Genomic DNA, 13969 nt, shown 5'->3' with positions numbered 1-13969 from the left:
CTCCAAGGCCCATGCTCTGTTGGCTGTGCCCAGCTGCCGCCCTAAAAACTTCTCTGATTTCCTTCAAGCCCTAACTAAAATCTCACCTTTTACAGGAAGCTTTTCCCAACCTCTCTTCCCTCTGTTACTTATTTTCTATTTATCCTCTATATATCTTGTTTGTATAATATGTTTGCATGTTGTGGCAATTAGGTTGTAAGGTCCTGTAGAGTAGAAACTGCCTTTTGCCTCTTTGAATTTCTAAAAATTGGTCCGGTGAAGTGCTTGATCTCAATTAGGTTTTGAAGGGCCAATAGAGCAAAACCATTTTGGCCAAGTCCTTCTATAGAACTTCAGTGATTTTTGGTAAACAGGCTTAGGTTTGCGGGCCTATCTATGGTGCCCAAAAGCAAGCTTTAGAATCGCAAAGATTACCGAAGGAAGAGCCAAAGTGGGTCAGGAGGAAGTCGGCGAAGAACCTTAGGTTCTCTTCATCTCCGCAGAGGGATCTTCAGGAAAAGAGGAGTTTCTCCTTTAGAAAACAGGAGGAAGGAACTGAGGGGGTGGGGGAGTAGAGAGGGTGTTCTTTAAGAAACTTAGTTATAAAATCAGTTCAACTCCAGGAAAAGGCTTCCGCGCACTCTGTGGAAATTGTTATTTTCTCACAGAAGGTGAAAACTAGGTCATTTAAGAAAGAGGTGTAAGAACTGCAGAGGCTGGAGGAGGTATAGGGTGGAGGAAGGCGGGGCCAGAAGAGTAAACAGAACACGCCCTCTTGTTTGACCCCTCCCCCAGCGCTGGTTTCATCCATCCGCCCCACCCGCTGACTCTAGGCTCCCGGAACCGGATGCGCACGCGCCATTGAGAAGGCCTGGTCATATCGTGCGCCTGCGCCGGAGAGCTGCTTCGCCTTGCCCCGCCTCTTCCCTCCCTATAAGTCTGTCGAGATTCTCCTCGCGAGAGACTTCGTTCATTCATGCTCGCGGCCGGGGTCGGAGGTCATAGTGAGCGTCTAGGAGGCCGAAGGAGGAAGATGGCAGTGGAGTCCCGCGTCACTCAGGAGGAAATTAAGAAGGAACCGGAGAAGCCTATTGACCGGGAGAAGGTGAGGGCCCGGGGCCGCTGAGGTTCCGGCGGAGGCGGGGGCGGAGCCTCTCTGGCGGGTGGGGGTGGGGAACCGCGGCCTGCGAAGGGCGGGCGGCCCCTGCTGGGGAGGTTGGGGAGGCCGAAGGGGCTGCGGGGGTCGGGAGCGGCCGCATGCTGAGGGGGATGGGCCCGGAGCCGCCTTCCTCGCTCAGTGGCATCTCCGCTTCTCCGCCCCCGCACGCAGACGTGCCCGCTGCTTCTGCGGGTCTTCACCACTAATAACGGCCGACACCACCGAGTGGAAGAGTTCTCCCGAGGAAACGTGCCTTCGAGCGAGCTGCAGATCTATACCTGGTGAGAGGGGATCTAGGGGGGGCCCCTTCTGACCCCCAGATATTCCTCAGACCCTCCCGCGCCCCAACTTTGGTTAACACCTGGCTAATCTTACCATACCAGTTTTTACTACCTTTTTGAGGGAACCTTCGAGAAACCCCTAAACAGCTCAGGTAGTTTTGGCCATTAGGGAGAGAAGAGGTCTTTGTTGAAGCTTTTAGTGGTTCCTTAACCAGTAAAACTAACGATAGACGTGTATGTAGTGCTTAAAAATTTGCAAAACTTTTAGAAGACATTGCCCTTTGAGCTACCCTTGGTATTAATTCATGTTGCCATATTAACAAATGAGGGAACAGGTTTAGAGAGGCTGCTCCAAGCCCAGGGTTAGTTTTAGAGTTTGGAATTGAACTTCGGTTCTTCTGGACCCAAATCATTGAGTCTTCAGTCTTCGCATCACAAACCCATCCCTTGTTTTAGGAGATTTTAGTAGTCCTCAATTGTTGGAGCAGGAAAAATTAATCCCCACCCCCATGGAATCTTGGTGTCTTTGAGTAGTTATTTTTTAAATCTTGGGATAGTCTGGGGAATCTGTTGACTCCTTAACTTACCTGCCTCAGACTTTGAAGTAAATCCGTAGTGAACAAAAACTTGTGAAAAATGTTTGTTTATGCTGTGGGCTGGTTGGAGGAGATTCAGATGGAAGACTGAATCAGTTATTTTATATGAATTCAAAAGAATATCCAGTATTTAAAGAAAAAGTGAATATCAAAAATTTGGGACACATAGAGTTTAATTTTTTTTATTTTTGATTCCCCAGAATTCAACAGTTCCTATGGTATATGGGAATCTAAAAGGAATAGTCTTTGTATTTTGAGTAGGACACATTTTTATTACTTGATAAATGGAATTACTATGTAATCTCTATTCCATCAGTTTTACCTCTGTATAACTGAAGTTTGATAAGTGATTGCTTTATGAATTAACATTGCAGATTCTTGAAGTACTAATAACATAATTTTTCCAGTGTCTTCCACCTACCACATGCCTTTCATAATTTATATATATTTTTCTTTCAAGAATTGTTCTTGCTCCCAGAATTCACCACTCTGTGGCTGTAGCAATGAGACTGTCAGACCTCTTAATTAGAGAACACAGTATATTGGGGGTTTTATTTTATTGTTTATTTTAAACTAAATGTCGAATAAAAGAGACATAATAATGAGAATTTAGTTTGCTGCTCTTAGTATTCTAGGTGAAATAGTTTGGGAGGCTCGCTCACCTTTCCTACTTAGTACGTATGCCCTTAAACAGTTGAAAGTTGTCTACTTTTTTTGTTTCTGAGCAGGCTTCATGAATTCAAAATTCTCCCTCTTTCTCCACTAAGGTTTTTTCCAAGTTTTGGCAAGGTTGTGAGAAGGCAGGCACAATAATTAAGGGAAGCGAAAAAAAATTAAAACAGTTCAAGAAGAGTGGTTCCATTATCCCACTAGGAGGACAAACATCAGCCGCGTATAGGTGAAAATATTCAAAATAGCACTTTTGTTGGCAAAAATTGAGAAGGGGGACCAGTTGACTAAGAAATGGTTACAAAAATTATTTATAAAAGTAATTATTTTGCTGTAATAAATGACACGTCTTGAAAGAAACTTGGCAAGACATGAATGAATTTATACAGAGTAAAGTCACAGTTGGATGAGCATAAGCAACTAAAGTAATATGAATAAAAAATCTAAAAAAAGGAAGCTGAAGTGAGTAATTAGAATGATTAATATCAGTTTTGAAGAACTGAAGTTGAAGTACATTTCTTTTTGATAAAGGTAAGGGACTAAAGGTGTAGAATATTTAATCTATTATCAGCATAGTTTCACTACTGCTTTTCTTGGGAGAGATGGTGGTGGTGGGTGGTACTTTTGTGAAGGACATCTAGAAATAGCTGATGTAAAAATAAAAGACATCAATAAAATTTTAAATATATTTCCCTGGTATGCTTCTGAATTAGCAGTTGTGGGAAAAGTTCAAAGGAGAACTTGTACTGAATAGAATTATTGGGAATTTTTTTTTTAAGAACATGTGAACTGTATTAAAAAAAAAAAAATGAAAACTTCCTTTGATACACAGGATAAATTTTTAATGGTTTTCCAATATTTCTCAAACTAAACTTGTGTTTAAGATCCTGACTGTTCAAAGCAAGAACTGCAGAGCTCTTGAAAACAACTTGTTATAAAACAAGAACAACTTAAGAACACTTCTGGTGTTTACCTCTTGTTGATAATTTAAAATAGTGGTTTCAGTATTATTTTGTTACTTATTCAATTAAATTGAAATTTTCTTCATTTAGGATGGATGCAACCTTGAAAGAATTGACTAGTTTAGTAAAGGAGGTCTACCCAGAAGCTCGAAAGAAGGGTACACACTTCAATTTTGCTATTGTTTTTACGGATCTTAAAAGACCTGGTTATCGGTAGGTAACTCTTATGAATCTAGTTATAAAACATTATTACTGTGTTTATATATCAATATAGTTGGTGTTAAAGGCTTATCCAGTGCATAGATAAGATGAACTCCCTCATCTGTGGAGTATTTTAAAGATAATGTAAGAGATGAATTTATCTACTAGTAAGTTTTTCTATATTCTCAAAGTAAGTCTAAATAATTGACACTTTAGATAATTTGTTTCTTCTTCTACAGAGTGAAAGAGATTGGCAGTACTATGTCTGGCAGAAAGGGAACTGATGACTCTATGACCCTACAGTCTCAGAAGTTCCAAATAGGAGATTATTTGGATATAGCAATCACTCCTCCAAATCGGGCACCACCTCCCTCAGGACGCTTGAGACCATATTAAACTTTACTATTTCTTGCATTTGTTTGACATCGTGTCAATATCAGCTCTTCTCTTTATTGCCTTTAAGCTTTGGAAGCCCTAAACTTATTTTTAAATCATCTGTTTTAAGAATTAAACATTGGCTATGTTCTAGTGGTTATTGTGTAAATATTGACAGATGAGGTGCCATGTTTCAAATCCTGTATCAAACATAAAGAATATAAAAGTGCTCTTAGCATTCTGATTGAAAGTGTCTTGCTAAAATACACATGTAATTAAACCAATTCTGTAACATGAAACAATACTGGGGAACATGAGATGTCCAAAGTACTTGATTGTTGTAATGTGAAATACAAGCCCGATAGCTCCAACCCTCATATCTCACATTTTAGTTAGAGAAACTTAGCAGATTCTAGAGAGAAGTGATAAGAAAAGTGAGTTGGGATTAAGACAAAGTCTAGACTGGAACTTGAATGGGTGTCAGTTTTGAAAGTGGCATTGGTAGAGAGGTAGAGCAAAGGAACTTGAGGTAAGCTGACCAACAATGGTAATCTGTGGTATGTGATGAAGTAGGACCTAAGAATCTGCTAAGAGATATTGGGGAGGTAGACCAAATTTTAGAAGTGGAAATATGCAAGACAGAAGGGAAAGGATAGATTGGATGAAGGAACTCAGTGGACTAAACTGCAATAATTCAAGTATGGAAGACAGCATGGTTTAATGCAAAGTTTCTTAAACTTGTGATCCCAAATGGAGTTGCATAACAATGTGGGGATTGCAAAAGTATGACTCTCAATAAATGATTTATATACCTATAAACCCAGGGGCTCATAATTTCTTGGGTGAAAAGGGGTTCTGAATGGAAGAAGTTTTAAGAAGCCCTGGTTTAGTATAGCCAGGGCAACATCCCTCAACTTTTATGAGTATCAGTTACCCTTTCTAAAATGAGTAACACTGTATGACTGTCCTCGGGCTTGTCAGGAAAGTGCTTTGTAAACCTTGAAGTTTTCTATAAGTGTTATGAAAACCTAGTCTAAGAAGTTTTCCAAGCATCAGAGTAGTGAATATTTAGATTTAAAAAGATGAGAGGCCCATCACAAGTGGTATATACTCAGCAAGGTAGCTGTAGATCAGAAAGCTCTTGTCATAATGAAGTCCAAAGCTAGAGAAAGAGATTCTGACCCTGAAATACCCCATTGAAAATGCTGATGTTTCCAATTGGAATAAGGAAGATAATTGATACCATATTTTTTTAAACGAACTAAAGTGGCCCCTTTAGAAGGATGCAAAATTAAGACACTAGAAATTCAGATAAGAGTTCCTATCTTCAAGGAACTTAAATTCTGTGGGAAGATTATAGTAAGCATGCTAATTTCAAGAGAGAATGAGTGCTATAAATTAGATGGTCCTAGGTAAGAGATGGTATGTGAGATATGCTTTATTAAAGACAGGTTGTTTGGTTCTGTATTACTGATTAGTAGCAGAGCTAAGACAAGAACCCATGTCTCTTGATTACCAAGTTGGTAATGTGGGAATACTACTCATCCCCAGGAATAATGTGTGTGTTCAGAAGTGCAGGTCATGCAATAATAATAAGAAAAAAGATGGCTCCATGATATGCTGTTAATAAGCCTACTTGAAAAGGAGTGAGATAGGTTGTCTTCCCAGGTACATATTTTAGGATAAAAATGTTTCAAGACTTTTCATCTCAAAGGCATGTTGATGGCTATACTCATTTTGAATTTCTCGTGCATATCACCTCAGTTTCACATGGAGAAATAAAGCAGAAAAAAAATTTAGAAAACTTGTCTAGAGATTATGAAGATCTGAATAAGAAATTGAAAACCTCAGGAATATAGATGGCATTTTAAGCATTGTTGCCAGTGAGAGTTTCAGCAAAGAAAGCCCTGAGAAGTAGTTTATGAAAATAATACCTAGAAATGGAATTTGGATATCTATATCACATTTTGACACAGTAATCAAAAGATGAAAGGATTTCAGATTGAAAGGGATCTCAATGGCCAGTTAATCCAATCTATATCTGAAAATTAATCCATTCAACATAGTGATGTTGATGACCATAAGTGGTCATCTAGGTTTTGCTTAAAGATTTCCCAAGTAAAATGAATAGTTAATTATGACCAAGTTGGCTTTATATGAAAGGTGCAAAGTTGGTTTAAGATTACGAAAATAACAATCATATTAAGAACAAAAACATCTAAAATTACATACCTCATGGGTTGCAGAAAAAACCTTTGACAAAGCACAACATCCATGCTAAAAACCTTAGCAAAGTATAGGAATAGAGGGACCTTTTTAAATTATAAAAAGTATCTAAAACCACACATGCAATGGAAATATAGTAGGACCTTTCCCAGTAAATACAGGAGTTAAGGACGAATGTTCATTCCGATTATTGTTTTATATAGCTAGTAATAGCACTATGATGAGAAAAAGAGATAAAACTATTAATGATATATCATGGTTTACTTTGAAAGATACTTAAGCATACTTTGAAAGATAACAGCAAAGATACTTAAGAGAATGAACAGCTTCAGCAAAATTTCATGCTACAAAATGGACCCTCGAAATTTGATGGCATGTCTGTATAATAATAAAATCCAAGACATAATAGATAGGAAAATCCCATTCCAAATGACTGCAAAATGTATAAAATATCTGGGGATCAGACTACCAAAGTACATTACAGACTTGTATAGATTCTAATATAAAATATTCCTTGAAGAAATAAAGAACATTTGAAGGAATATTTCATGCTCATGGCTGGACCATGTCAACATCATTAATTACCAATATTAATTTTTATGCTTTTAATGCTATACCAGTCAAATTATTAAAGCAATATAGTAACAATTAAAAAAACTAACAATTCATTTACAAAAAAAGTTTAGATGATCAAGGGAAATGATAAAAAGAGTAGGGACAAAAAAAGGAATAGCACTTTCATACTTCAAACTATATTATAAAGCAGCACTTAATAAAACTCTAATGTTGGTTAAAAGATAGAGGTAGAGGGCGTAGCTAGGTGGCGCAGTGGATAAAACACTAGACCTGAAGTCAGGAAGACCCGAGTTCAAAATAGGCCTCAGACACTTTTAACACTTGCTAACTGGGTAACCCCAACTGCCACAGCCAAAAAAAAAAAGGTAAATCAGTTGAACAGACTAGACAAAGAAAACAATGGAACTCGATTCAATGTTTGATTAAGTGGAAGATAAATTACTTTAGGGAAAAAAACCCTGCTGGGGGCTGATTTCCAAAAAGCCTGGAAAGCATCAGTATTGATGCTGAGTGAACGGGGCAGAACCAAGAGAATTGTACACAGCAGAAGCAAGATCTTGTGATGATCAACTATGATAGATTTAACTTTTCTCAGCAATGCAGTGATCCAAAACAATTCCAATAAGGGATAGAAAATGCCAACTGCATTCAAAGAGAACTTTGGCGACTGAATACAGATCAAAGCTTACTATTTTCATCTCTTTTTTTTGGTGCTGTTTGCTTTTTTTCTCATAGTTTCCCCTTTTTGTTCTGATTTTCTTTTTCACAACGTGACTTAAATGGAAATATATTTAAAGTGATTGTACATGTATAACCTTTATCAGATTACTTGCTGTGTTGGAGAGGGGGGTGGTAAGAAGGAGGGAGAAAAAATTCTGGAACACAAAATCTTGCAAAAATGAATAGTGAAAATTATCTTTAAATGTAATTGGAATAAAATACTACTAAAATTAAAAATAAGAGAAAAGAAAAAATTGCTGGGAAAACAAAAGCAGTCTGGTAAAAATTAGGTTTAGGCTAACACCTGACACAATATATCCTAAATGGATATGTGACCTTAATATTGATGATCACACTCTTAAAAATATAGAAGAGAAGCAGAGCATATATCTTTCACAGATTTGGGCAGATGTATTCTTTTTTTTTTTTTTTTAAGTTTTTTATTTTCAAAGCATACATAGATAATTTTCAACATTCACCCTTGAAAAACCTTGCGTTCCACATTTTTTCTCCCTCCCTTTCCCCCACCCCCTCCCCAGGTGGCAAGTAATCCTATATATGTTAAGCATGTACAATTCTCCTGTACACATTTCCACAATTATGCTGTACAAGAAAAATCAGATTAAAAAGGAAAAAAGTGAGAAAAAAAAAACAAAAAGCAAGCAAACAACAAAAATAATGAAAATACTATATTGTTATCTGCACTTAGTCCACATGGTCCTCTCTCTGGGTGCAGATCTCTATCACAAGATCATTGGAAGTAGCCTGAATCACCTCGTTGTTGAAAAGAGCCACGTCCAGACAGATGTATTCTTAATCAAAAGAAATAGGTGCAATTATAAAGTAAAATAGGTAACTTCAGTAATATGAATCTGAAAGGCTTTTATGTAGACAAATTGATGTACTGAAAATAAGGAAAGTAGTTGAATGAGAAAAATCTTTGTATCAAAGTTCTTTGATAACAATTTGGTTTGGCCTCCAAGATATATAAAGAATTAACAGACAACATACATACATATTTACACATACACTCATAAATGACAATAGCCATTTCCTAATAGATAAGTGGTCAAAGGATATAAACAATTCTGGGAAAAAAAGAAGCTAGCAAAGGATTAAATGAGGTTCTTAATACTGTACTAAGAAACCAGGGAGGACTTTGGAGGTCTAGCACATAGAACCTTAAATATCTAGGGAGCTGAACCATGGGAGGTGTGAGTAACTCAGAAACCTAAAAAATGACAAGCAGGATCAACTATGACAACCAAAAGTATAGTAAATGGCAGTAGTACAAAGTCCCAATTCATTCATTAAAACTGGAGAGAAGAGTAAGTTTAATAAAGCACCTACAAGCATAAAACATTATTACAAATCTAATTATAAAAACTATAAGCAGAGACTCAAAAGAAAAAATAGATTTTTCTACAAAAAATATAGATCATTATGTAGAAGAAATGAAGTAAGAGAAGGGAAAAGGAAAGAAAAGCCCTTTAAAGAATTGGAAGAAGAATAAACAATTTAGAAAAAAAAAAAAAGATAAACTTTAACCAAGAAATAGAATCTCTGAAAATTAGAATTGACCAAACATAAATCAATAATTCAACAAGACAGTAATAAATTATAATGAAATTAAATGATTGAAAAAATGAAAGAAAATTTTAGATCTGAGAAATAGGTTGATATATAATTTAAAAGTCACTGGACTTCCTAAAAACCAAGTTTTGGGAAAAAAAAAAAACCTGGATACCATGTTTTGCAAAATCAAAAATGAAAATTTCCCAGATCTTTTAGAAATAGAGGGCAGCATAAATATCTAATTCTTGAAAGAAGGACTTTCTAAAAGGAAATGTGTCAGGAATGTCATAGTCAAAACTGAGAGCTTTCACATCAAAACAAAGCAATAACATCATCATCAACAACAAAAAACAAAAAACAACTTGCAAATATTCATTCCAAGTTATAAACAAGGGAATTCAAGTTTCAGTCAACTACACAAGATCTGGAAGCTTCTAATATAAATGAGGAATCTTGGAATCTTTAGAATCCCAAAAGACAAAAGGTATAGGCTTACAACTAAAAATAATTTATCCTTCTAAACTGAATATAACTAGAAATGGAAATTTAATGGAACAAGAGCATTTTTAGCATTTCTGATGGAAAGGCTAGAGTTGAATAGGAAGTTTGAAATACAAACATGAATCCAAAGAAATATAGAAACGCAATTTTTTTTTTTTGAGTAATTGAAAGGAGCTGACTGATAACATAGTGATAACATTTTAATAGTAGAAGAAAAAAGCTTTCCCCTTCAAAACTTTAATATCTTCAAAAAGGAAGTAAATACATATTAAAAAAAAAGAACAGTGGACCTAAAAGTGAATTGATTCTTAGTTTAGGGAAAAAAAGATGGAAAGGTAAAAGGAGGAAGAAGGAGATGAAACTTGCTATTCTCATTATTGGGACTTATGAAAAGCCTATACAAACATAGAAGGAATGGAGGGAAGTGGGCATCATAGGAATCTCATTTTATCTAACATGAAGAACAGAGGAGCTGAACACATACATGACCATTGTTTTGTTTTGTTTTGTTTTTAAATAGCTTTTTATTTATAAATTATATGCATGGGTCATTTTACATCATTGACAATTGCCAAACCTTTTGTTCTAATTTTACCCCTCTTTCCCCCCATCCCCTCCCCCAGATGGCAGGTTGACCAATACATGTTAAATAGGTTAAAGTATAATTTAAATACAATATAAGTATACATGTCCAAACAGTTATTTTGCTGTATAAAAAGAATCGAACTTTGAAATAGTGTACAATTAACCCATGAAAGAAATCAAAAATGCAGGCAGACAAAAATATAGAGATTGGGAATTCGATGTAGTGGTTCATAGTCATCTCCCAGAGTTCTTTCGCTGGGTGTAGCTGGTTCAGTTCATTACTGCTCTATTGAAACTGATTTGGTTCATCTCATTGCTGAGGATGGCCACGCCCATCAGAATTGATCATCATATAGTATTGTTGTTGAAGTATATAATGATCTCCTGGTCCTGCTCATTTCACTCAGTATCAGTTCATGTAAGTCTCTCCAGGCCTTTCTGAAATCATCCTGCTGGTCATTTCTTAACAGAACAATAATATTCCATAACATTCATATACCACAATTTATTCAGTCATTTCCCAACTGATGGGCATCTACTCAGTTTCCAGTTTCTGGCCACTACAAAAAGGGCTGCCACGAACATTCTTGCACATACAGGCCCCTTTCCCTTCTTTAGTATCTCTTTGGAGTATAAGCTCAGTAGAAACACTGCTGGATCAAAGGGTATGCACAGTTTGATAATTTTTGAGCATAATTCCAAATTGCTCTCCAGAATGGCTGGATCCATTCACAATTCCACCAACAATGTATCAGTGTCCCTGTTTTCCCACATTCCCTCCAACATTCCGCATTATCTTTCCCTATCATTCTAGCCAATCTGACAGGTGTGTAGTGGTATCTCAGAGTTGTCTTAATTTGCATTTCTCTGATTAATAATGACTTGGAGCATCTTTTCATATGTCTATAAATAGTTTTAATTTCTTCCTCTGAAAATTGTCTGTTCATATCCTTTGACCATTTATCAATTGGAGAATGGCTTGATTTCTTATAAATTAGAGTCAATTCTCTATATATTTTGGAAATGAGGGCTTTATCAGAACCTTTGACTGTAAAAATGTTTTCCCAGTTTATTGCTTCCCTTTTAATCTTGTCTGCATTAGTTTTGTTTGCATAAAATCTTTTCAATTTGATATAATCAAATTTATCTATTTTGTGATCAATAATGATCTCTAGTTCTTTATGACCACTGTTTTTGTAAAAAAAAAAAAATACATCTCACTTGATTAGGAAATAATTGGGGACTGTGTGAAGAGAGGGCTTGAAATAGGAGGGTAATATCAGGAAAGGAGCAATCAGAAGTCAAAGTGAATGATCCTGAAGAGGTTATTAAATAAGAAAGTAGGAAAAGGAAAGGAAAGACTTAGGATCGAAGAGGTACCTCATATTTCCTTTTGACATAATTGGAAAATAGTTGAATAAATTGTATATAGCATTACTTTACCATAATAAATTGTACTTTATTTTTGCTGAGGCAATTGAGATTAAGTGACTTGCCCAGGTTCACACAGCTAGGAAGTATTAAGTGTCTTGAGGTCTGATTTGAACTCAGGTCCTCCTAACTTCAGGGCTGGTGCTCTATCCACTGCACCACCGAGCTGCCCCACCATAATAAATTTTTAAAAAGACAGAAAAGGGGCAGCTAGGTGGAGCATTAGATAGAGCACAGGCCCTGAAATTAACACTTCCTAGCTGTATGACCCTGGGCAAGTCATTTAAGCCCAATTAATTGCCTCAGTATAAAAAAAGAGAGAGAGAGAAAATACTGGGTATTATAAATTGATGCAGAATGAAGTAATCAGAACCAGGATAGCAATATTATAAAGAAAAATAACTTTGAAAGACTTAAAAACTGTCATCAAAGCAATGACTAACCATATCTTCAGAGAAGCTATAATGGAGCATACTATCCACTCCAGAGAGGTAAGATGAGGGACACAGGCTGCAGAGACATACATTTTGGGATGTAGCTATTGTGTTGATATACTTTGCTAGAATAAGTGTAGGTATCACCACTATTGTTGTTGTTTTTCTTTTCCTTTCTCTTGATTAATTTGCCACAGGGCAGTGTTAGCAATAGTGACACTTAAAAATTAAAAAAATAAATTCCAAGATGTCAGAATAAAGGTAGGGATTTGCTTGAGCTCTCCCAAATTCCCCTCCTTGGGGTTGAGTAAATTAGCAGCAGCTGGAGATCTTAACCCACAGATGGTAAGGAGGCCAGACGATTGGTCAGAAGATTATATGGGACTCTTTGCTAGCACTGGATAAAGAACTCTGTTTCATTGCCCATCTGTGGTTCTAGATAACAGTCCCAGGACAAGGAAAAACACTAAAAGGAATAGGAACCCTGGTCACAGTTCCAGCAATTGTGGTTGCTCATGGATCAGAACATGGGTCAGGGATCAGTGACTACACCTCTCCTTAGATAATACCAACGTTGGAAGAATTAAAAACTTATGGAACCACAGAACTAGCAGTGAAAACAACAGCATGAAAAACTTAAAACTTAAATTAATTCCCCCCTTCCCTCCATCCTGGGAACAAAGACCAACTTTAACACAAAGTTAAAAATAGAAAAATAGACTGAAAAAAATGAGCAAAACAATAGAAAGTTACTGTAGTGTCAGGGATTATCAAAACACAAACTCAGAAAAAGACAACAAAGTCAAAACAGCTACATCCAAAGCTTCAAAGAAAAATATGGAAAGGTCTCAGGTTCCCTCCCCCCCAAAAAAAATTCTGTAAAATTCTCAAAAAGAATTTTAAAAATCAAGAGAAATAGAGAAAGTAATGGTAAAAGAAATGACAATGATGCAAAAAAAAAAAAAACCATGAAAAAAGTGTTAATAACTTTGTAAAGAAGGCATGACAAATATTAAAGAAAATAACAACTAAAAATAAAAAAGAAGCCAAATGGTAAAAGAGGTATAAAAATACACTGAAGAACTCTTTAAAAAGCAAAATTGGACAAATGGAATAGGAGGTACAAAAGCTCACTAAAGAAAATAATTCCTTAAAAATTAGAATTGTACAAGTAGAAGCTAATGACTGTATAGGATATCAAGAAACAATAAAACAAAATGAAAAAGATGAAAAAAACAGAAAAGAATGTGAAATAGATTTCCTCAGAAAAAACAATTGACCTGGAAAATAGAACAAAGAAATAATTTAGGAATTAATGTACTACCTGAAAGCCATGATTTTTAAGAAAGGAGACTGGGCATCATCTTTCAAGAAATTATCAAAGAAAATCGCCCTGATATAGAACCAGAGAGTAAAATAGAAACTGAAAGAATCTAATGGTCACCTCCTGAAAGAGATCTCAAAATGAAAACTCCCAGGAATATTATAGCCAAATTCCAGAGCTCCCAGGTCAAGGAGAAAATATTACAAGATGGCAGAAATAAATAATTCAAGTATTCTGGAGCCACAGTCAAAACAACACAAAATTCAGTAGTTTCTACATTAAAGGATGAAAAGAATGTGAACATGATATTCCAGAGAGCAAAGGAGTTAGGATTACAACCAAGAATTATCTACCCTACAAAAGTGAATTTAATTC

General features: G+C 36.0%; 1 protein-coding gene across 1 annotated transcript; it reads left to right on the top strand.

Annotated features, from left to right (window-relative positions):
- Positions 1-876: 876 nt before the first annotated feature.
- Positions 877-5041, top strand: SAP18 (Sin3A associated protein 18). The gene is made up of 4 exons (XM_051986585.1): positions 877-1084; positions 1310-1419; positions 3737-3859; positions 4087-5041. The coding sequence occupies exons 1-4, from the start codon at positions 956-958 to the stop codon at positions 4241-4243; spliced, it is 519 nt and encodes a 172-aa protein (XP_051842545.1). The 5' UTR covers positions 877-955; the 3' UTR covers positions 4244-5041.
- The last annotated feature ends 8928 nt before the right edge of the window (positions 5042-13969 follow it).

This window comes from Antechinus flavipes, chromosome 3 (genome assembly GCF_016432865.1).
Source record: "Antechinus flavipes isolate AdamAnt ecotype Samford, QLD, Australia chromosome 3, AdamAnt_v2, whole genome shotgun sequence".
Lineage (NCBI taxonomy): Eukaryota > Metazoa > Chordata > Mammalia > Dasyuromorphia > Dasyuridae > Antechinus > Antechinus flavipes.
The sequence above is the reverse complement of the archived record's forward strand: the minus strand, read 5'-3'. Positions and strand labels throughout refer to the sequence as shown.